Raw genomic sequence first — 25,406 nt, 5'->3', positions numbered from 1 at the left:
GCTTGATGGTGTGGAGTCTTCTTCCATCCTCTAATCATAATTCTTTTGAATTGTGATTATAGATCAACAGGAGCTGTCCAGGGTTCTGAGCTTGGTTCCTGTCAATAGAATATCGGGATTCAAAGGTCTTTTTATTTTGTGATGCCTCTCTTCATTTCAGAAAAAACTATCTCTAAAACATTTTTGGAGGCATGGTGAGCTTTGTTGGGTTCCCTCCATTAAAGCAAAGCCACAATCTAATCTATACTGGGGCACACCTTTCTCGGTAGGATTCTTCTGAGAGTCCTGAGAGATAATGCCCAGTAGCAAACCCACATTTTCCAAGCAATATGAAGTTTTAATGAAGAATTTTACAGTTGCAGCTTCAGCTTCATCAGACCAAAGTTTTCTGCAAGTGGACTAGAATGTGATTTTCTCAGCAGTTATTTCTTAATTTCAGCAATGTCTGCCAGCAAGAAAAACTAGGAATCATGTGAAATACTAAGATCCTTTACCTCTTTCTGTTCTATAAGCAGCACAAGGTTACAGACAACTTCTTTAGCACTGTTTGAAAGCCTCTATTTACTGCTTCCACATTCTTGCAGGTGACTGTGATGTTATACTTGCTGCCATTACACAGCAAAGATTCCCTTTCTGGCTAGCTTCCAATAACCTCCACCTCACTTTTCCACAAATGGATATCTGACAGTTTCTTCAAGGATTTTCAAGGTTTAACAAACATCCTAACAAAGTCCTTCCAGCTTCTGCCCTCTCCAGAGAGTTCTTCAGTGTCCTCACACAGAAAGCTGGTTTCTGCTGAAAAAAGGGATGTAAGAGACACTAAGAAAGGGAGGTGCCAATATTTTCAACAACCTGGTTTCAAAAGTCCACTACTATTGATCTATTATGTTACATTTATCTGCCATGACTAACAGGAATGAAACTAGTTTTGTTCTTGGAAGAGATAGATATCAAAGAATTTCTGGACATGTAGGCATATGTCTTTTAATGATGGAAACAAATGATATGTCTCAAGAAATGAGCCATTATGTGATTCCATTATAGTGTAAATGTGTGTGTGTGTGTGTGTGTGTGTGTGTGTGTGTGTGTGTGTTTACAAACCTGGACTGTATGGCCTTTTTACACTTATATATGGCCTCGCCACCAGTGTGTATGCAGTCCATCACCTACCAAAATGCCATGATTAAGTACATAGCTACATTGAATATGATTTCTATCAAACTATGGTATCATCTTAACCTTCCCCATACATTGCTGGTCACATATAAGTACTCAATATGCTAGCATTATTTTTACTAACCTTTCAGAAACTAGTTACATCTCCAAAGAAATACAACTAATAGGACTATATGCATACATGCATCAATTTTTGTTTTAATTAATTACTTCACACAGTTGTGGGAGATGGCAAATCTGAAATTCATAAGGGAAGGATAGAAAGGCAGAAACTGTGAAAAAGTTGATAGCAATATTGAGTGTGAAATGTGTAGGGCAGGTTGGCAAATCAGAAACAGGATTTCTGTTATCCTCCTGGAGTATAATCCCTCCTTATTCACAGAAGCATTGTTTTTGCTCTTCAGGTCATCTGATAAGAAGCCCATTCACATTGCCACAAATAATGCTGTATTTAAAGCCAACTGATTATAAATCTTAATCAAATCTACCAAAGAGCTTTATAGTAACATTTAGACTAATATTTAGTCAAACAATTGTGCCCATGTTCTAGCCAAATTGATACATAAACGAATTATCACCTTAAATGTCAGTTCCTCTATGAATTCTACAGTAAGATGCATATCATTCATTCAGTTTAACTAGGAGGTATTTATTAAGTACTGCTCCTTGCTAAGTATTATGCTAAGGATTAAGATCCAAAAGTGAGAAGGCAACAAATTCTGCTTTTATGGACTTTTCAGTGTAGGGAGACCTATCATTATTATTCCCACCATCCCATCACCACTACCACCATGACATCCACAGGTTTATGATCTTCTTTATGAGTCAGGTACTGCTATAACTACATACAAGGTAACATTAATTACCCAAGAATCCTGTGATAATCGACAGTTACCATGCCTTGCCCAATATTACTCAGTAAATTCATGATAGTGCCAGGAATTGATCCCTGATATACTCTGAACCCCTGACACAGAGGTGGGCTCAGTACAGCCTAGGACTCACAGCTGATAACTCAGAATCACAAAAATTCTGAAGACTGCATTTTTGTCTGCTGGACCACAGACTAGTTACTAGAATATTTCCCACTTATATGCAAATGTAAGTATTGATATGGCTGAATTTAATCTGCCATTTTTCTATTCAGTTTACAAATGTTCCACATCTTTATTATTCTTTGATTCTTTCTAGGGGTACATGTGTATATGCATAGCTAAGAAGTGATCTAATGGACTGTTAAGAGTTCCACATATTCTGTGTGTGGGGTAGGGATTACATTCAAAGCTACAGTCAGTTTCCCTGGGATTTCATTTATTTGCTGGGATCTGACTGTCTCCCCTGAGCATGGAGTTTCCTGGGCAGCCAGAAAGGGGTGGAGAGCTTATCTAAATCCTTACTGCGTCCTGCCTCCAGGATCTCCCATCAACTTCCTGGCAGGTGTGCTGTTCACCCCAATTAGTACTGAAAGTGACCTAGCAAAGCTGTGGGGTTTCTTCATCTGCTTCCAGCTGAATATGCCAGGTTTACCTGCCAAACCATACAATATACCCCATTGCCTAAAAGTGAGAGTCTAACCCCTCTGGAAGTAAAGCTGCTGGGTTTGTGCCCAGCCACAGGCAGATGAAGCTATACTCGTCACTGAGCAAATAGGGTACAGGTTGCTTGCCTGAGCAAGCACCTCAGGCAAGAAAGCCACAAATTCCTGCCAAGTTTACCTTGCACTTTAGCAATTTTTCAAGCATGAAAACTCCATTTGTCTTGTCCTACTTGATGGTCAATATTTAGTGCCCTTAAATTGTTTTTAACAATTTTATCCAGTTGTATACTTGTTGAATGTGCAGGAAATCTTCATAGTACCATTATTACAAGTCAAAATTTTTTCATATAAGTTTGGCCTTAATAATCCAATATCTTCCAAATATATACAAAAGTCCATGCTTGAGTTTACATTGCATCTCAGTATAATATAGCATTTTAAGTGATCATACATTTAAAATTTGATTCATTTTTCATTCTGGGTTACCATATGGACCTCGAAATAATCTTTGAAGAAATTTATAGTACCAAAGCTGGCTAATGTATGCCAAAAATATTCCAAAGGAGAAAACATTTCAGAGAATTACTAATTAGTCAACTTTTTTATGCTTTTGATGAGGTGAAGTTGCTATTTCTTTGAGCAGATACTATCATAAATCTAGACCTATAGGTGAAATTCTTTCATCTACTACATTGGTTCTTGCTCCTTATTCACATTATTCTAAGATTTATATAGTTAGTTTAAAAAAATGTTTGTCCAAATAAGTTCAAGCTAGTCAACATTTACTTTTCCTTCTCTGAAATAGCATGGGCTTCTCTCAGCTTTCCTCAGTGAAGATTAACTTTCAGGGATGATGAGTTTTGTTTAAAAAAATGGGCACACAGAAGTTGAAAGAAGAGGTAGGAAAAGGTAGGAGAATGAACTGTCCCTTAACACAGCTCTTAATTTAGGTATATGAAAGTGTGTGTGTGTGTGTGTGTGTGTGTGTGTGTGTGTGTGTGTGTGTGTGTGTGTGTGTGTGTGTGTGTGTGTGTGTGTGTGTGTGTGTGTGTGTGTGTGTGTGTGTGTGTGTGTGTGTGTGTGTGTGTGTGTGTGTGTGTGTTATATGTTGGGTTTTTGGGGTTTTTTTGACAGTACAGGGGACTTACCTAAGAGCCTCTCACTTGCTAGTTAGGCACTCTATCACTTGAGCAACACTTCCAGTCTTGTTTGTAACTGGTTATATTTCAAGGTAGGTCTCACTTTATGCCCAACTTTATGCCCAAGCAGGCCTGGGCTAAGATTCTACTATATGTGCTTCCCAGTATGGCTGGGGATGACAGGTAAGGGTACCCAGCCATTGTGCTTCCCCTGTGCCTTTGAGTAAGATGGAGTCTCATGTATTTTTATGACTAGGCTGGCCTTGAACCTCAGCTTTCCCAATCTCCACCTCCCAAGTGGCTTGAGCCACTGTACCTTGCTATATATGTCTGTTCTATAAATATTTTCCAATTTATCTATCCTATTTCGTATTAACTGGCACTCCAAACATTTTCATGTTTCATTATTATTAACAATACTATCAGACGTGCACCAATGACTCACTCCTGTAATCTTCAGGAGGCTTGGATTACAGTTTGAAGCCAATCTAGGCAGGAAAGTCCATGAGATTCTCACCTCCAATTAACTATCAAAAATCTAGAAGTAGAGCTGTGGTCCAAAGGGTAGACTGATAGCCTTGAGCAAAACAAAAACCCCTCAGAAATAGCACCCAGGTCCTAGGTTCAAGCCTAGCACAAAGCAAAAAGCAAAGCAACAACCAAAAGACAATACTATTTTTAAAAACATAAAAACTTCTAGTATACCAAAGAGAATATCTAGACCATCTGCTATAAAACTGTTAACAAAAAATCTGAATTTTGATTCTTATAATTTGCATAGCATACCAATACAACAAAATTTCCTTTATTTTATACTTCTAATATCAAGTTTATTTAATTTTGTTGATCAATCTTAGGGATATAAAATAAAATCTGATGTCTGCTCTAAGTTGGATTTTCTAAACCTATTGAGACTATCATTCAAATGTTTGGTGGTCAATTCTTATATACATAGAGAAAAGAAAAGTAGTTGGGATAGAGATGGAGAGGAGAAAAGAGACAACAAGTATGAGACAATGCAACTATAAAAATGGAATAAGTATTGGAGTGTAGTAGAGTGCAAACATGTGTGATGTAAAAATGAAATCCCACCTCACTGTATAACTGATATTAACCAAGAGAAAAGACCAAAGTCAATGTAATACTTGTTAGTTTTGGACACAATCCATGAAAATTGTTAAGTATTTTTCATTACATTTCATTACATTTAAGTTTTAAACAAGTTAAACTTGTACTGAGTTTGTCAAATTGATGATGTTGAAGGCTATATCTGGTTGTTATGACAGTGACTCTGTACCTAATGCTGAATGAAGACAGTTAATACTTACTCTTAGGCCAGAAATCCTCCTCATGGTCACCTGGCGATTTGAATCATGGTGTCCAGATATTTGGTTTGGACCCGGGAACATAAAATCTCGCGTATTTTCATCATAGGTAGACAGTGTTTCACCCACTATAAGAAAGATATCCTATGATTCAAATTATAACAAAATGTTCTATTTAGAAACAAAATCACCAAGTATAATGTATATATATTGCCTGATGCCTTATTTGAAAACCTGCTTCAGGAGCATGTTTATCTTCTATGAAAGGAAAATTAAAATATGTATATATTTAATATGATAACACATTTTCATTTTCACATGTATGCTACATATTAGTCACTCTACCTGTCCCCTGCATTTAGAGAATGAGGATACTCATGGAAACTTAGTAAATACTATGAGTTCCAAGGGAAAAAATAACTTTTTAAAAAATAAAGACATTTGTAAAGATATAAACATTTACATATCTAAATTCCCATCTAATTCCCATCCTTATGCTTTTTCTATCTCTCATTTTTCCTGTCACTAATAAAATAAATGTAAAATCATGTGTTAAAAATAGAGATATTTTCAAATAAAAAAAGTTATTTTCTAAAATATGTGGCTAACTGAATTATAAAGACACATAATATTCACATGGTCCAGTTGTTAGCATTTAGTAAATAATAAGTTTCCAACTGTCACATAAAATAAGGATTTGATTAGGGCAAATTTTTTTCTATAATCACAAAAATGAGTGGAAATAAAGCCACCCACTATATTTTAATGACCTAACTCCCTCCTACCGAAATCTGAGGTGTTTACCACATAAGTAAGAAGTTCTGTTGTCTCCACTCCCACTCCACTCAAAAATAGGTCATTACCTGCTTTATCAATAAAAATATATCGTTTAAGAAAAATTTCAAAAACTGAAAACCATTTTATGGCTGTCACAAATATCTGAAAATGGTAACAGGTTATTTTCCACTTTCAACTACTACTATTAATTCAATGTGTTCAAGAAAGATATGTTCAAATGTCATTTATGTCAATCATTTAGTATATATTATTTTGGTCTACTGCCATTTGATTGATGATGAAGAACATTTTTCTAATTCATGCTTAAAAATGGTCTAAACTTGCTCCCTCTTAAAGTGATATCCCAGGTCTGTTACTTTATCAACATGTAATACAGTACCTGGTGGAACTAGCTGTATCAACTCAAATACTGCTGTGTCATCTGAAAAGTGAAAGAAAAATTAATGACAAATAACAATGTTACTTTAAAAGTCAAATCACTGTGTATTATCTATGTGCATGGCTGTACCTTAGCAATTACATATTTCTATAAATATATATTATGCCTATTTCCTAATCAAAGTGGTAAGTACTGCTGGGTATAATACAAATGTTTCATAAAACATAATATATCATACATTACTAATACATATATTATCATGTATAATATATTAATATATCATGTCATCATATATTATGTTATTAATGTCACATTATTAGTAATACATTTTAATTTATATTTTATAATATATAAATATTTTAAAATAACAATTTGAAATATTTTGTAATAAAGGTATAAAAATAAACATAAATTATGCCCTCTCTATTTTCTAAAACCCATGTAAAAACTGAGGTTTTCTGGCCTTGGGAAGATAAGGAAGGGATATCTGGATATAAATGTCAATAGACTAATGAACTGACTAGGTTATAGTTTTGGTTCACTGATAATAAATCCTAAGAATAAAGGGTAAAATAAAACAATAGATAACCATTTGTAAATTAAGCCCCAAATTTAGATATCTCAAATTCTGTTTGAATTTAGGTAATTCAAAATTCCCAATGTCCCCTAGCAACCTGCTAAAACAATGACAAACCCATCTGAAGGAAAACATGACTTCACACATACGACTTCGATCTACTCTGAATTTGTCTTTCAATCAAAACCAACTGAGTATACAGGGAAATTGATAATTAGGAATAAAAAACCCTGAAAAATAACAGGAAATAGAAGCAGCAACAGAAGAAAATTTTAATATTAAAATCTGATTAAGGACTTTACAGGAAAGGAAAATGACCATCTATTTAGTAAACATAAATTCCTAAACTAAATATTTTCAAATCACATCCATCAATATAGAAATACTACTTAATATTTAAAAAAAACCAAGCTGCATGCTGGGTACAAGTGTCTCCTGCCTTTAATCCTAATACTCAGGAGACTGAGATAGACATGAAGATTGTGGTTCAAAGCCTGGGAAGGAAAGTCCATGAAACTCCCATCTTCAATTAACTGCCAAAAGGCTGGAAGCAGAGCTGTGGCTCAAGTGGTAGAACACTAGCCTTAACAAGTAGAAAAGGTCAAAAGCTATGTACATATGACCAGATAAGATGATGTTAAGTGAAATGAACCCCAATATAGGGACACAAATGGTTTTGTCTTTCTTGCTATTGTTTTTAATGTATTAATAATGTACTATGTGATATTTTTTTTGTTTCTTTGGTATGTTCCTGCCCCACAGTATAACCCCTGTTTTCACTGTATTTGATTCCGGTGCCCTGCATCTTGTATATACATTTTTCTATATTGAGGAGGGGAAGGGAAAAAACAAAATGCTTTAATGGGATAAAGGTGGACCCATTGTAACAATGAGATGTACAAGTAGCTGGGGAGGTGGGGAAGGAAGGGATGGTAGGGAAAAAACAAAGGAGGAGGCAACAATACTTGATAGGAAATGTACTCATTACCTTACTCATGTAACTGTAACCCCTCTGTACGGTATTTTCACAATAAAAACTTATTTAAAAAAAAAGAAAATACCTGAGCTTCCATTAAATCAAATTAAGTATAAGCAGCTAAGACAGCTCAGTTGTATGACTGAAGAAATTAAGTGAATTAAACATAATCTTAGGATAAGCTCAATGTCTTAAGTTTTCCATACATATTACACTGTATTTTCTTGGTGCTTATTTTGCAACCTTGGTTAGTGGAAAACCATGACTAAAAGGAGAAAGTGTTTTTTTTAAAGGATATGCATTACTTACTACCATTTAACTGTATCATCTGCAGTTGGGATTGAGCTTCTATGAGCTTCACACAAATCCTCAAAACATTCCTAGCCTTTACTTTACAGATAAGAAACGTAGTCTAAAGGGTAATGTTACCCAAAAATGATAACTTGGTGAAATAAGGTATAACTGCGTCCAAATCCTAAGCTATTTTCACTAACAACTCTATTGGAACTAGAAAGCAGTGATTTATAAAATAAAGGGAAGATGTGGAAGCTTCCCTTTACAATAGTGGTAGGGGCAGTGATGAAAACAGTATTTCTACAATAGAACATCGAACATCTGGCATGCTATAAACAAGTAGCAATAAGGGACACTAAAGAATCTGTGGTACATCATGGGCATAGTTCTGAGGTGCATAAAGAGCACAAGTAGGCAGAATATGGACACCCCATCCTCTAAGACATAGAAGAAAGATAAAGATGGACAACTACTTGGTGACTTTTAAAATAAAGTGAAGTAATGCTCACCACTAAGCCTTCAGTGAATCAGTGAGGCAAAGTGTCCCTTCATTTCAGGAATGCAGTAGTTTAATTTAAACAAGGGGACATCTGCTATAAAAAAATGAATGATGTGTTCAGAATACCAATTTTAGAAATTAGACAGAAAGTGCTCAAAGATATAAAAAGACCAAAAAAGCAATTGTGATGACACCAATTTCCAGGTCACAAGAGTCTGGCAGTAACTAAAAATCAGCTAGTAAAAAGCAAGGAAGCAAGTTGTAGTTCTGACTGAGGAATAGGCACTTATTAAAAATCTCTATATGTGCCGGCGCAGGTGGCTCATGCCTGTAATCTTAGCTACTCAGGAGGTTGAGATCTGAAGCTCACAGTTCAAAGCCAGCCCAGGCAGGAAAGTCCATGAGACTCTTATCTCCAATAAACCACTCAGAAAAACCGAAGTGGCACAGTGGTTCAAGTGGTAGAGCGCTAGCCTTGAGCTGAAGAGCTGAGGGACAGCATTCAGGCCCAGTGTTCAAGCCCCATAACTGACAAAAAAATAAAGTCTCTTATATGTCAGCTCTCATGTAATATCTGATGTACAGTAAAAATAAGATTTGTAAAGAAAGTCACAAGGGTCAGAACCAACACAGAGAATGCACCTTTTTTAAACAACCATATCAGTTTTTCTTTTTCTTTTTTTGTCAGTTGTGGTGCTTGAACTCTGGGCCTGGGTGCTGTCCCTAAGCTCTTCAGCTCAAGGCTAGCATTGTACCACTTGGGCCACAGTGCCACTTCCAGTTTTCTGGTGGTTTATTGGAGATAGGTATCTTACCGACTTTCCTGTTTGGGATGGCTTTGAACTATGATCCTAAGATCTCAGACTCCTGAGTAGCTAGCCACTGGCACCCAGCCCTATTTCAGTTTTATATGTGACTCCTAACCTCCATGATCAGGAAATAAACCATTAAATTTCAAGAATCAGAAGTGTTACAAGCTAATCTTATGATCAAAATGAAAAGAAAAATTTCAACATATCTAAATCACATGAAAAATATGTAATGTTCAAAATAAAGGTTCAGTAAAATGACTGGATAGGAAATCAGTAGGTTCAGTAAAATGACTGGATAGGAAATCAGTACTTTTGGTCATGGTCCCATACATCAATCACAAAAATGAAAAGAGAAAACAAATCATGTGAGGATCTTATTCCCCACAACAACAAGAAACATAGTAGTTAGAAATAAACATAGTTTAAATAGTATGAAAAATATAAACACACACACCCCAGAATTTTATGAGATTGAAAGAATGTAAGTTTAAATAAATCAATATAGATTCCATGTCTGAATAGGAAGAATAAAGTAAAAATGGCAATTATCCTCCTTAAATATAATCAAAATTTCATCTCAAAGATACATCCTTGGTCTTGAAAAACAATTCAAAGCTTACACATAAAAAGAAACATACACATAAAAAATTCAAGTTTACACATAAAAAGAAACATGGCTCATGTCTGTAACCCTAGCTAGTATGGAGGCAGTGATCAAGAAGATAGCGGTTTAAGGGGAAACTGGGCAAAAATTAGTGAAACCTCATCCTAAAAAACAAGCTACTTGTTGTAGTTCTTATTTGTAATGTTAGGTAGGAAACATAGGTAGGAAGAATGAGTTCTGGGGCAGGCCTTGGACAAAAAGTACAAAACCCTTCTTTAAAGAAAAAGAGAGCTGAAAACCTGACTCAAGTGGTAGAGTTTCTGCCTATAAGGTCGTGTGTACTGAAAAAAAAGTAATGTGAATGATAAAAACTGCCCAATAAGAGAAAATTAGAATAATTAAACAGACATAATGGTGGAGGAAGGGGAACAAAGGTACAAAGAAAGGATCAGGGCAGAAGAATTAATAATAGAGAAAACATTTATGTTTCTATATTGACAATTACACATTCTAATGAGAAATCCAAGCAAATCTGGAGAAACTTTTTAATTACTTGTACAGAGAGAATGAAGAATTATGGAATTAAGATCCAGGAAAAAACTAGGGATAGTTGAGGCAGATGCTGGAGTTCATGTTCCTTAAGAACATCTACTAATTCTAGAAAAAGCATCTGAAAGACTCAAAAATCTTACCCAATGTACAATGTCTCACAGACCTAGAAGCAAACTGTGGATGTGGGGTCTACTACAATGGAGAGGCCTGCATATAGCATCCTCATTGTGAACCGAGTCTGTCTAAAGGTATGAACCAAACAATAAAAAACTGAGTTTCAAGTCAGCTCAGGTCTAACATTGGATGGACACAATGGAAGCTGTTGCACTGCTGGAAGCTAAAAAAGGGAAATAAATTGGCAAGCATAGAGCCTATCTGGAAAAAGAACAAGCTGTTATGCGTCCAATTACAGTCATCCTTTAGAATCCCTGGAGGCCTGGTTCCATAAATCCCTATGATACCATATCCACACTCAAGTTCCTTATGTAAAATTGCAGTTTTTACAGATATCCCACATACATCCACATATAAACTTCATCTCTAGAGTACTCTCAATACCAATACAAGGTAAATACCATGTAAATAGTTGTTCTTTAGGGAATAACAGCATGAAAAAGAATCTATGCCTGTTTCAAATATAAGTAATTAATTCTAAAATGCAATTTTGATCTGAAGTTGGTTGAAACTGTAGATCTGGAACTTCTGATATAACTTCCATCCAATATATAATGTTCAACTTTTTCATCCAACGCATAATCCTCAGGTATAACTATAAAGGACAGAGTTATTTAGGGGAAACTGCAGAACAGCATCAACTGAAACTAAGTACTGTATTCACCTACCCTTTGATCCAGGAATTCTCCTAAGAGTATGTGAGGGGAACAGGGAACATAAGTCTATCAATAGACATTGGTAAGACTATTCACTGTAGTTTTAGTCATTAACAATACAAAAAAATCACCAATAGGAAGATGACTGCATTGTTGTTTGTCCATACAATAAAAGAGCAATAAAAAGAATGGACTCCTGAGAAACAGCAGCATGGACAGGTCACAGACACAGATTTCATTTTTCAAAAGGAAGGCACATGAGTGAAAAGAAATCCCTACCAGCACCAGTGACTCACTCTTAGCTAATCAGGGAGCTGAGATACAAAGATTGTGGTTGGAAGACAACTTGCAGAAAAGACTATGAGACTTTTACCTTCAATTAGCCACCAAGAACTGGAAGTGGAGTTGTGGCTCAAGTGGTAGAAAAATAGTTTTGAGGGGAAAAAAAAGCTAAGGGACAAGGTCCAGGCCCTGAGTTCAAGGTCAGATGTAAGGCATGGCTCAGTGGTATAGCACTTGCCTAGTAAATGTGAGGCCCTGTGTTTTCAAACCCCAGCGCTATAAGAAGAAAGAAAATGGGCATAAGACTGTCAACTAAAGAGAAAAAAGTCTAGAAAGCATGTTCAACATATAAAGAGGTATATATCTCATTTGTCTTTAAGAAAATGTCAGAAAAAACAACTATTTACCCATCATAATGACTAAAATTTTAACTTCTGGCTGTGCCAGGTGTAGGTTATGGAAAACAGAACTTCCACATAATAAAAATACATATTCTTGGGGTAATGTTGGAAAACATCCTGACATTATCTACTCATGTTATTTCTATTAAGATACAGAATCCTACAAGCTCATCCTAAATGTGCCAAATATAATTCAAAATAGCAAAAGGTCAAAATCTCTAAACCATCATTGACCTGCCGAAAATAATAGAATAACTAAATTTAAATAATCTCCAAAATACAATACCACAAAGCAAAAACATGAAAAAATTACAATTCCAACATGAATTAATTTCTCAAAAAGCTGAGCAAACAATCAGAACAAAAAGAATGCACACATAGCCGGGCGCTGGTGGCTCATGCCTGTAATCCTAGCTACTCAGGAGGCTGAGATCTGAGGATCTCGGTTCAAAGCCAGCCCGGGAAAGAAAGTCTCTAGGACTCTTATCTCCAATAAACCACCAGAAAACTGGAAGTGATATTGTGACTCAAATGGTAGAGCACTCTCCTTGAGCTGAAGAGCTGAGAGACAGTGCCCAAGCCCAGAGTTCAAGCCCCATGACTGACCAAAAAAAAAAAAAAAGAATGCACACAGATGATTCCAGTTATTTAGTATTCAAAAAGAGGCAAAGTAAACTACAAAACTAGTTGTTTGGGTAAAAACTATTTTGCAAAGCAGGGAGGAAGTAGATTGCAAGATAGACTAAGGGAGGCTTTGTGGCTATAGCAGTGTTCTGTTTCTTGACGTAGAGTGTAGTTATGCAGATCACCCAGTGACAGTTCATGGAGCTAAATACAGACTCAGGATTTGAGCAGGGCTCTAAATGTAAGCAGTATATATTTCTTTTCTTTTTCTTTCTTTTTTTTTTTTTTGGGTCCGGTCGTGGGGCCTGAACTCTAGGCCTGGGCGCTGTCCCTCAGCTCTTCAGCTCAAGGCTAGCGCTCTACCACTTGAGCCACAGCGCCACTTTCGGCTTTTTTCTTTTTGCTTATGTGGTGCTGAGGAATTGAACCCAGGGCCTCAGGCATGCAAGGCAAGCACTCTACCACTGAGCCACCTTCCCAGCCCCGTAAGCAGTATATTTCTAAATGTAAGACCAAAAAGTACAAAATCTTAGAAGAAAACATAGGACAAGTTTGATATGACTTTGAATTTAACAATGGTTTCTTGGATAAGATATCAGAGGTAGAGGTAACAAAGGAATATCTAGAAAAATTGGACTGCATAAAGCTTAAAAAATTACACCAAAAGGTATTACCAACAGAGTAAAAAGTACACAAAGGATAAAGTGAAGTATTTGCAAAACATGTATCTGAAGAGATTAATATTCAGAATGTATAGAAAACTAACATAAGAAAAAACAAAAGAGTCCAATTTTAAAATGGACTTGATAGACATTTCTGAAAAGAAGACACTCAAATCTCTGATAAACACATAAAAAATATTCTCATCATGAACCAGGATATGAAAAAGACACTTGTCCACCAATGTTCCTTGCCACTCAATTCACAGTGCCAAGATATGGATACAGCCCAGATGCACCACAATAATTGAATGGATAGAGAAAAATATACTATCTATGTACAATGAAAATTTACATAGCCATTAGAAAGGGTAAAATAATGTCATTCACAGGGAAATGGATGGATCAAATCATGTCAGGTAAGTTAAGCCAAGATCAAAGAGACAAATGGCACATGTTCTCCCCAATATGTGGAAGTTAGATATAAAACACAATGGGATTATTCAGAATTCTAGATATCACATACAGTATGAACAAAAGAGGACAGTCTTAAGAGAAAATCATCAAGTTGTAATACCCAAACACCTCTTCATATGTATATAAAACAATGTATATATAAAATTGAACTCCAAGGATAAGGAAACAAAGGAGCTTTTCTTAATTTCTCTTTTCATTTTCTGATGAATCTGTATTCTTTACCCAATGCACAGTGTATATGTGTGCATATCTGGGGAAGATGGGGGAAGGGAACAGAAACTGTGGAAAGCAGTTGAAAAACCGCAGCAGCAGAGCCCACTGACTACACTGGACATTGAGAATGACCATATAGCAAGAGGGTCGAGATGGGAGGGAGGGAATGGAAGAGAATGGGGGAACAGGAAGGAAATGTACTAATTACTTGACATACATAAAGGTAACCCTCCTGTATATCACCTCTAAAACAACAATAAAGTAGTAAAAAAGAAAAAAAAACATTCTCAACTGCATTAAGGATTAGGGGAATGAATGAAGAGTCAAACAAAAATAAGATAACCCCTCATATCCATTAGGATATTTACTAATGAAATTTTAAAACCAAAAACAGCAAAGGCTGGTGACCAGATAGTCACGTGTGCAGTTGACGGTAATGTAAAATGGCAAGCTGCAATGGAAAACAGTATGGCAATTTCTAAGAAAAAGGGGGAAAAAATTGTGATAGTACTAGGATTTGAACTAAGGATGCCTCAGGACCATGATCCTACCTCTGCTTCCTATATAGCTGAAACTAGAGAAATGCATTACAACATAGCCTTGAAAAATGAAAAACAGAATTTCTATATGATCTGGCAATACCGCTTCTGGGAACATACATAAAGGAGCCAAAAGGAGGCACTCAGATGTTTGCACACCATATTCACAGCAATTTATCTGTAATAGGTAAAAGGTAGAAGCAACCTTATTAACACTGACAAATAGATAGGCAAAAACTGCTATAAATACACTAAGGAATATAATTCATTCTTTAAAAAGAAGAAAAGTCTGACATATGTTACAAATGAATCTTCAGAATGTCCTTCACATTCTGCTCTGTAAAATAAACCAGTCAAAAAAGGTCAAATACCATATGATTCTACCAATATGAGACACGATGTCAGAATCATAGAGATAGAAAGCAGAATTGTGGTTGCCAGGGGTATAAGGAAGGGAGAAATAAGGTTATTATTTAAGGGGTGTAGAGTTACAGTTCTACCAGATGAAAAGTTATAAAGTTATAAAGTTATGGTGTCAATTGTTGCACAGTATTAAATACCACTGTATTAAATACTAGTGAAGTGTATACTTAAAATGATTTAAGATGGCAAATGTTATGCTACCTATATTTTACCACAATAAAAAAAAACGTCAGAGAGAAAGCCTTCAATTATTAAGGGAAAAGCTTTATTGAGAACAAGTGCTGCTGGAAACTGAAGATTAAGTTGATACAAATTTCACCTTACTGGATTGTACAATGCAATTAATCTCATCTTAACAAAGCTGCCCTTTATAACTAGGGACAATTATCTTCCTTCCTATATAAAAACTCTCATTTACATGGATAATTTTTAGTGTAAATTACAAACTAGAGACAGACTACAACACTCCAGAAATACTAGTATACAGTATACCAAATCAAAAACCTTCAGGAAATACCTTAAAAGAAAGGGCCAGAATGTTGGGTATTTTTTGGTGGTGGTGATGGTGGTGGTGGTAGTGGTTATGGGGCTTGAACTCTGGGCCTGAGCACTTTCCCTGAACTCTTTTTGTTCAAGACTAGTGCTCTACCACTTTAAGTCACAGCTCTACTTCTGGCTTTTTTGGTGGTTAACTGGACAAACTAATAGGCTTTCCAAGTCAGCCTGGCTTCAAGGCATGATCCTCAGATTTCAGTCTTCTGAGTAGCTAGGATTACAAATGTGAGCCACCAGTGCCCAGGCTCAAGCTATTGCTAACCCTTTGTACCAGCAGGAAAAATTGCTATAATAATTTCCTCTAAATGTCTATTTACATGCTTATAAAATAACTTGGTGTGGGGCTGGGAAGGTGGCTCAGTGGTAGAGTGCTTGCCTTGCATGCATGAGGCCCTGGGTTCGATTCCTCAGTACCACATAAGCAGAAAAAGCCAGAAGTGGTGCTGTGTCTCAAGAAGAGCTAAGGGGCAGTGCCCAGACCCAGAGTTCAGGCCCCACGACTGGCAAAAAAAAAGCAAAAACAAAAACAAAAAACTTGATGTATAAAATGCTATAGCAATGTAGGAGAACCTACTAAAATTTAAAATGTATATGTCTTTGATAATGTTAAAGAATATATTCAAAGTACAAAGTATTACATAAAAATTTCTAGTTATTTGAAGGAATGTATGAGGTATTTCTGGTTGAACAATATATATTTTCAATTTTTTAAGTTCACTAACATAATTAAAAATAAATTGCTTGTATCATAAATTTTAAAAAATAACTTGGTTAGAATGTATTTGTAGATTTAAAATATGAATCCTGAATCCTATAAGTTCTTGTGAAGATTGAGTCAGAGATACTCACATTCATTGACTTTGAAGGACTTATTCTCACCTTCAAATCCACACCTAAAAGTACTTTAAATATCCCAAACACCAGGTAAGCATTAATTCATAAAAACTAAAAATCAGTGGCTCTAATGAAACTGCCACTTTTCCCTATAGGCAAGGAGCCTATTGGGCTACCTACTAATCTACTGCTACATAAATAATGATTGTGTCTCCTCTTTATCTAAATGTTAAAGGAATGGGTTCGGAATACCTATCTATTTTAAAGTCTCAAACACAAAGTATGTTCCTAATCAAAGTCTTATAACACTACAAACAGGTTCCTCTCAACAGGATAGCTCCAAGAGTCATGAAAATAGTAATGAAAGGCAGTTATATGATACATTTATATTTTATTTAACTCTTTAGATATCAAAGGCCTATTATGTGCCAAGTGCAGTTACATGCTCTAGAGATACAGCTGTGAACAAAATAGGAAAAGTATTTTTAACAGGACAAAATAAAAAAATAAATAACACCATGAGGGATAAAAAGAAAATCAGGAACACCCTTCACCTCTTTCTGCCCTGCATATTATCCTTTTTATATCTTTTGTTTTGGCAGAACAATTAGCAACTTGTTAGCTTAAACTTCTAAAGACATAAAGGGAAAAGACGCATAGTTCTGAGGTTCTACTCAAGATGGCAGCCACAGCTCTTTGGGCCTCTTGTGAAGACAGCACGTATGGCATAAGCTTGTAGCATGTAACAGTGGTGATCTCATGAGCCAGAAAGTGGATGAGAAGTCCCACAATCCCTTTCAAGGCCACACAGCCTAGTGACCTAAGGATTGAAAAGGTTCCACCTCCTTCTAATAGTGTCACAATGGGGACCAAACCCCCAGCACATGACATTCAACAGGCAAACTATAGCAATAACTTTTAGCTATCAAAATATCCATATATATAGAGAGAGAAGATATGAGACACTAAAGTAATGAGACACTGAAGTACTGGCAAATAGAGAAGCTAGTTTACACATTACATGTGTTAGTAAGAAATGGGCTTTCTGAATATGATGATAAATTTGTGCAGTGACTAGAAATAGTGGAAAACCCAAGACACATGTTTATCTAGATGAACAGGGAGTAAACTTGTGGTAGTTTGTGTAATATGTGTATATGTGTATGTATGTACATGTGGAAAAAGTCTGTAAATGTTCAGTAAGAAAAGCTGAAGAGAAAAAGGTTATGAATAGGCTAATAGAAAAGTTTATGAAGTAGAAAACTTTCATTGCCTTCCTTGTCCAAAAACGGTGCTCAGGGTATAGTCTACGCATGTCTAATTTTATCTTGATAAATTAAGTATTAAAACATCTTTTCAAGAGAATGCCTTCTATATAAATTGCCCTACTATAGCTTTAAATATAATTGACAATATATTTCATACATATTAACATGTATTTCCCTGAAGCTCCTAAGCGAACTACCTGCAAGCAAATCCTTCCCCCTGCAATATTTATTCTGAGCCTTCTAGTGGCCAAGGCTATATTTAAAGGCCAAATGAAGTTTTACAGAATAATCAAGATTAAATTCAATAATGACTTAGCGATACAAATTGCTACCCAGAATGTAATATGATACAAAACTTGACGTATATAAAAGGAGAAGGAAAAGAATAATCATTGTTATAAGTGTAGATAACCATTTCCTAGTGATTGATAAAATAAACCTCACTCAAAAATAAAGTCAGACTAGAAAAGACTTGAATATTATCAGCTTCCCTGATATAAATGATACATATAGATGCCATATAATAATATTTTAACTAAAAACAAACTGGTTATATTAGATTATAATTAAGATGAAAGATTCCAATCCCCTAGTACGTGTGTGTGTGGGGGGGGGGGGGGTGGGTGTACGTCCCAGTCCTTGGGTACAGTTCCTGAGCTGCTTTTGCTCAAGACTAGAGCTCTACCACTTAAACCACAACCCTACTTTTGGGTTTTTTTGAGAACTTTATTGGAAATGAGTCTCACAGAGTTTCTGGCCTGAGTTGGCTTTGAACTGCACTCCTCAGATCTCAGCCTCTTGAGTAGCTAGGGTTATAGGCATGAGCCAACAGTGCTTGGCGCAATCCCCTACTATTTTTACTGTGAGTTTTCTATGTTAAGGTACTTAACATTGTGTCACAGTTGCCTACAGTATTCAGAGCAATAATGTGTAGCCTGGAAGGCTATAAGCCTAGGCTATCTTATAGCCTAGGTGTATGGTAGGCTATACCATACAGGGTTGTGTAAGCATGCTTTATGATGTTCATATAATGTGAAAACATTTATCTTGTGTTCTTCAGGATGTATCCCTGTCATTAAGAGATAAATGACTATAAACTGACAAGAAATAACTCACTAATGTTACAAAAGTACATTTTGTGTCATATATTCTTAGACAATTTGCAAACACAGACTTTAATGTAGAATATAAATAATTATCAATAAATCTAAAAGAACTGAAATTCTATAAATTATGTTCTGATGTCACAACAGTATTGAAACAGAATTGGCATTAGAAAGAAATCTAGGAAGCCCCCAAATGTGTGGAAATAAAATACATATTTTGTAATCCAAAGGTCAAAGAAATAACATTAAAAAAAGAAAAAAATGCCATCTTGAAATTAATGACAACAAACCAGGTGCCTGTGACTCAAGTCTGTAATCCTTACTGCTCAGGAGGCTGAGATGTGAAAAAGTGAAAGGCTGAGGTTCTAGTCCAGCACAGGCAGAAACTACCCATCAAAAAAAAAAAAAAAAAAAAAAAAGCTGAGCTGAATGTGTGGCTTAAGTGGTAGAAAGCTATCGAGTGAGCAAAGCTAACCCTGAGTTCAAACTCTGATACTGACAAACAAGGAAGGCAGGCAGGCAGACAGGTGGGAGGGAGGGAGGAAGAGAGGGAAGGAGAAAGGGAAGGAAGAAGGAAGGAAGGAAATAGAAGGACACAGGAAGAAAGAAAGAAAAAAAGGGGAAAGAAAAAAAGAAATTAATGGAAACAAGACTCAATATTTATGAAATACAGCATAATCAGTGAAAAGAGAAACTTACAGCTTTAAAAATTCATTTTTAAACGGAATCACTAACTACAAGCACTCATCTAGGCTTCTGTGTCAAGATGCTAGAAAAGACTAAATTATATGTCAAGTAAGTAGAAGGAAGAATAAAGATCAAATTAAACATCAGGGAAATACAAATAAAATAACAGAAAAATCAAAACAAACACTTGGTTCTTAAAAATTATTAACAAATTTGATAAAACTTTAGACTAAACCATTCACAAGAAAACTACAAATTACCAAAATCTGGAAAGAAAGAACATCATTACTAACCCTGACAAAATTAAAAGAAACATAAGATAAAATGAACAACTTCAAGTAAACTTCTTAGAGGAATTGAACAAATTCATATAAATATATAAATATCTAAGCTAACTTCAGAAGAGAAAGACATAAAAAAATTAGATAGTAATTTAAAATCTTCTCACTGAGAAAAGCCCAGGCCCAGATCACTTCACAAGGGAATTCTAGTAGATGTTTAAAAGTAATATAAATTCTATACAATTTCTTCTTAGAGGCCAATAATGCCTACATAACAAAACAATAAAAATCAAATTACAAAACTATAGACCATAAAATCGTTAGCAAAATTTATCAAACAAACCAGGAAAATATAAGAAGAATTATATAGCATTACCCAGGAGTTAAAGATTAATATTGGAATATATATCAGTATGCTAAGCCATATTAGTAAAATAAAGGAGTACATGATCATTTTGACAAACCAAAATCTGGCAGAAAATATTTATAAAACATATTCTTCATATAGGACTTAGATGACAAAGAAAAACCTTTAAAACCTATTATGAACACAAATAACCCAATTCAAGAATGTGCAAAAGATGTGAATAAACATTTACAAGATCAGATATATGAATGACTTAGCAAGCACTGTTAAAAAGAGAATGACATTATCAAGTTCTGGGACTGATGGAGAAAAGCACTGTTGGTTTGAATGTAAAATGCTATTAATAACTTTAAAAAACATTTTGGCAGCTTCTTAAAATTTTAAATATATATTCAGCATACAACCTAGCACAAACATCCACACATTTATATCAACATTGTTTACAAAAACCAAATAATCCAAACAGCCACTGAATAGTCAATGAAAGAAAAATGTTCTACAAAATAGTTCTATTTGGTGATTAACAAAAGAATGAATTGTTAACATATAGAATAATATGAAGGATCCTCAGATACATTACTTTAGATGATAGAAGTCAGAGAGAAAATACTGTATATAATATGCAGCCTTTATATGAATTTTCTAGGAAATACAAGTCTATAGAAATTTACAAAAATCAGTGGAGATAAGGACTAACTGCAGATAGGTATAAAGGGAATTTTTGGGATAACAGAAATATTGTGACCTGGATAGTTACAATGGCTCAATACTGGGTATGTTTTCTAAAAGTCATTTATCTATAGTTACAATGGGTAAATGTTATGATATGTAGATCATACCTTACTAAAGCTATGAAATAAAGGAAGGGCCAAAGGGAGTGACATACTTATGCTGCCTTTTCTATAGGTAACAGATTTCAGGAGAACCAAAATATAGATAATAAAATTTTCCTTTATAAAATTCCAGCTACTAAATTTTAAAATGACAATATTATAAAAACAATCATTTTGTGATGGCCCTAATGAAAAGATGGCTCTCAGGGGTTGCTAAAGCTATTAGGAAAAAGGTTTATTGGAAATTTATAATGCAGGAACGAGGCTTATGCCTGAAACTAAATCATCAATCTTAGCAATGCTAAAGATAAGCACACATTTTATACCACTTGACAAGACACATTATGCACAGGGCACCAACTGTCAAGGATGATTTACAAACAACAAAATAAAATAATATTGAACCTAAGCAAACTTAAAAGCCTAATTAGCATCTTCTAATTAGCATCTGGTGCCCCATGCCTGTAATTCTAGCTACTCAGGAGGCTGAGATCTGAGGACAGCATCTTGGGCAGGAAAGTCTAGGAGACTCTTATCTCCAATTAACCAGCAAAAAGCTAGAAGTAGAGTTGTGGCGCAAGTGTAGAGTGCTATCCTGAGCAAAGTATAATTGACTTTGTGAAGAGTGTAAATAGTATAATTCTTTTTTTTTTTTTTTTTTTTGGTCGTGGGGCTGGAACTCTGTGCCTGAGCACTGTCCCTCAGCTCTTCAGCTCAAGGCAAACGTTCTACCACTTGAACTACAGCCCCACTTCTGGTTTTTCTGGTGGTTTATTGGAGATAAGAGTTTCACGGAGTTTCCTGCCTGGGCTGGCTTTGAACTGTGATCCTCAGATCTCAGTTTCCTGAGTAGCTAGGATTATAGGCATGAGCCACCAGCGCCTGGCTCAAATAGTATAATTCTTTAGAAAGACTAAGTTAAAACCCAACAAAATAAGTACCAAGAAATAGGTACTTGCAAGGAGTTGGTGTGGGGTATGGAGAGAAGGGTGGAAAAATGAATGGAAGAAGGGAGTAGAATGCATTCAACAATGTGTTATATATACTACAGAATCGAGAAAAATAAGGAAAGGGTAGTGAAGATGTTGAAGGGTTGGCACAGATCAAGATATATTGTATACACAAACTGCTTTGTTAAATGACAAAAGAAATTCAATAGATAACCTCAAAATTAAGAAAAGTGAGGGAAGGGGCATGTGAGAATGTTGAGAGAGTGACATTGATCAAGAGGCATTGTGTTCATGAACTGTTCAATGCCAACTGCTTTGTAAAACTACTTAAATAAAAAAATATTTTAAAAAAGAGTGTAGGGACAGCACTTAAGCCTTTAGTTCAAAGCACAAGGACTGGCACCAAAAAAATAAAATCAAACAAAAAAGTAGGAGACATTATTACAGAAAGGCAACTAAAGAGATAAATAGTCATACATAATACTTGTTTCAAATCTTGCCTGGGTTGTGATTTTAAGAAACTATCTTTAAAAAGGCATTTGGGGAACAACTGAGGTAATCTGAATAATGACTATTTGATTTTATTAAGGAATTTTTAATTTTGTGATACTAAAGTGATTGCTTAATATTTTATGAAGCCTTTACCTGTTAAAGGTATTTGCAATAGAATGACAAAGTTTGCTTTAAAATAACCCAATAACTTTTTCAAAATAGGGTCTCACTATGTAGCATAGGCTATCCTTGGCTTCATGATCTGCCTGACTCAGCCTTCCTTGTGTGCCAGGATTTTAGGTGTCTACCCCCACACCTAACTTTCCAGAACCTGTTTTATGTGAGCCAGGGTGAACATGATGTGAGACTACCACTCTACTTTTAGTGCTCTTTTAGTATTAGAAAAAGTTACTAGACAAAGATGGAAAGATAGGGGAAGTGAAGTAAATGAAGAGAGACCTCCAAATTCATGACAAAGGTTTGAAATAAAAACTGATGTGAAAATCATGAGTAATCACCTATCATGTGTAATATATAAAGTCAAGTCTTTGTAGAGTGTCATATAAAGACAGAACAGAAATGAATGAAAAACGCCAGAGAGAGTAAAACGATAGAGTATCATCATTTAAAGATATGGCAGAGAAAGTAGACTATCACTTGTTTCATAGAGACCCAAGAGAAAAACTGAATCAGGGAAATGAAGAAACAAACACTAACCACTAAGCATTCTGCTTGTAATTCTAAAATTTCAAATTAAATAGGAAACAACACATTTTGTTTCTTTTTACAGAAAAATTTCAAAAGAAAATAAATTACTGTCTTTTCTCTGAGATACCTGGTTTCTCACATAATGAATAACATACTCAGAGCATATTAAAATTCATATATTCCTTAACATCTGCGCATGGTAACCTACCTAGTGTGCTACCATGAAAGTGCTTTATCAGGTGCCGGAACAGCTTTAACTAATTAGATGTGGCATTTGCCTCAAAATATTCTCTGGAGACATCCATCACTAACTTGAAAGCCCCATGGGCCTGTTTCCTCCCTACATGATTCGATTCTAGTATAGCACATGGTTCCATGCTTCCACTTTGCTAGAGTTTCAACAGAGCAGGAAGGAGAGTACACTTCACCACTGCTGATACAAGTAGTTGTATCATTTGTATCTGATTCCTAGTACTTTGAAGACATTACTGTTATCCAAAGCCTTGAAAATTTATCTCCCTAAAGTAATTTATAAATAATGAAAGTAATACAAAAATGAAAAAAACATAGGTACTGTAAATTAGTATTACTTTGATCTTCTATTTTTCACCTACTTGACTTAAAGACCTAGTTTTATTTTCAGGGCAAAGTCCTGTCTACCATGAATTTTTATCCTTAGAACATTTCTACAGTATATTTCCTAATAAAATTTGAAATAAGTCTTATTTTCCATAGACCACAACAGAAAGATAAATACTTTTCAGTAATTTTTTAAAAAAATTCTTTCCAGGTATATTTTGAAATTCAAGAAGTATAAAAAAATTTAGCTCAAGAGTTCTGAAGTTCTAGTATATCCTTTTGAACTTTTATTCAACCAAGTATTAAATAATGTAGAGTTGATAAATTCTAAGATCTTTTAAAATAAAGAATTAAAAAGCTAAAAACTTACACTCAAGCTGTGCAACCACATCTCCAGGGTCTACTGCTTCAGGAAACACCTGATGTGGGAGCAGAAGGAAGGGGTATAAGTGAAGAAGGAAGGAAAGGAAGATGTAATGACTTTTCTTCTGAAATCTCACATTCCCTGAATATCGTTCCTTTCCCAACCAAACTTACGGTGTTAGCAAGAACTGTCCATTCCTCTCTGCATGCCATGATGCCATGATCACTATTTTTTAAATTTTATTGTAAAGATGATATAAATCAGGTAATGAGTATATTTTCTTTTTGAACAGTGCAACCCTCTCCCTCATTCTCTCCCAGTTTTTCCCCATTTCGACTTCCCTCTCCCCCAAGTTGTATAGTTCATTTCCAACATAGTGTCTAGTGAGTATCACTGCTGAATTGGTTCACTCTTTGTCCCACTATTTCTGTGCTTCCTCTTTTCTTCCCCAAATCAGATAAACTTACATATAAGACAAAGGATACAGAAATAAAAAAGTGACAAATGAAAATAAACAAAAGAAAAAGAACTTCAAATAGTACAATAAAAAAAACCCTCGTTTCCATTTCTTGGAGTTCATTTCAATAAGCATCTTTTTATATGATCATACGCTCACAGTTGAGCGTTTGTGATCCTCTCCTAAGAATATCCTCCTTTGTTCTCACTGTATGAGTGCTTCCTCAAAGAAACAACAACCCAATTAATAAGTGTGCTAAAGACTTAAAGAGAGACTTCTCAGAAGACAACATAAGAATAGTCAATAGATACATAGATATTCTACATCTCTGGCCATAAAAAAATGCAAATTGAAACAACATTGAGATTTTACCTCCCCTAGTTAGAATGGCCATTATCAAGAAAACTAACAATAACAGATGCTGGTGGGGATGTGGCCAAAAAGGAATGCTACTATAAATTTTATAGCTGGTTCTGCCTCCTCTCCAACCCCGTCTGTTAGAACTCTTTTCTTTATTAGTTACCATGATCATATTGGCCTTCTTGGTGTTCTCTTAATTCAGCAAGATTATTCCTAACAAATATAAAGGCTTTTATATTTGCTATCCCTCTACGTTCAATGCCTTCCTCTTAGACTCTTCACATAATTGATAGCCTCACTCAGGCTCTGTTTAAGTGTTACTGTTTTCTCTGACCATTCTTCAAAATCTCTCTAACCTCCTTGATCTTTAATTCTCTTTATTCACCTATCAAGCTCTAAATGGAGAACATTTTTCCTTGTTTAGCATAGGTCTTCAGCTGTAAATAGTG

At 35.2% G+C, this 25,406-nt stretch overlaps 1 protein-coding gene across 1 annotated transcript in view; it reads right to left on the bottom strand.

The window, feature by feature from the left end:
• The window catches only part of LOC138814727 (spermatogenesis-associated protein 6), a 63,244-nt gene that overhangs the window by 20,155 nt on the left and 17,683 nt on the right, over nt 1-25,406 (bottom strand). The window contains exons 3-5 of the mRNA XM_070003849.1: nt 24,147-24,195; nt 6,355-6,396; nt 5,181-5,305 (exon numbers count right to left, since the gene is read on the bottom strand). Coding sequence (XP_069859950.1) covers nt 5,181-5,305; nt 6,355-6,396; nt 24,147-24,195 — 216 coding nt within the window. The remainder of the gene's footprint in view (nt 1-5,180; nt 5,306-6,354; nt 6,397-24,146; nt 24,196-25,406) is intronic.

Source organism: Dipodomys merriami, unplaced genomic scaffold (genome assembly GCF_024711535.1).
Source record: "Dipodomys merriami isolate MVZ:Mamm:240054 unplaced genomic scaffold, mDipMer1.0.p SCAF_604, whole genome shotgun sequence".
Taxonomy (NCBI): domain Eukaryota; kingdom Metazoa; phylum Chordata; class Mammalia; order Rodentia; family Heteromyidae; genus Dipodomys; species Dipodomys merriami.
This window is presented reverse-complemented; position numbering and strand designations above follow the sequence as displayed.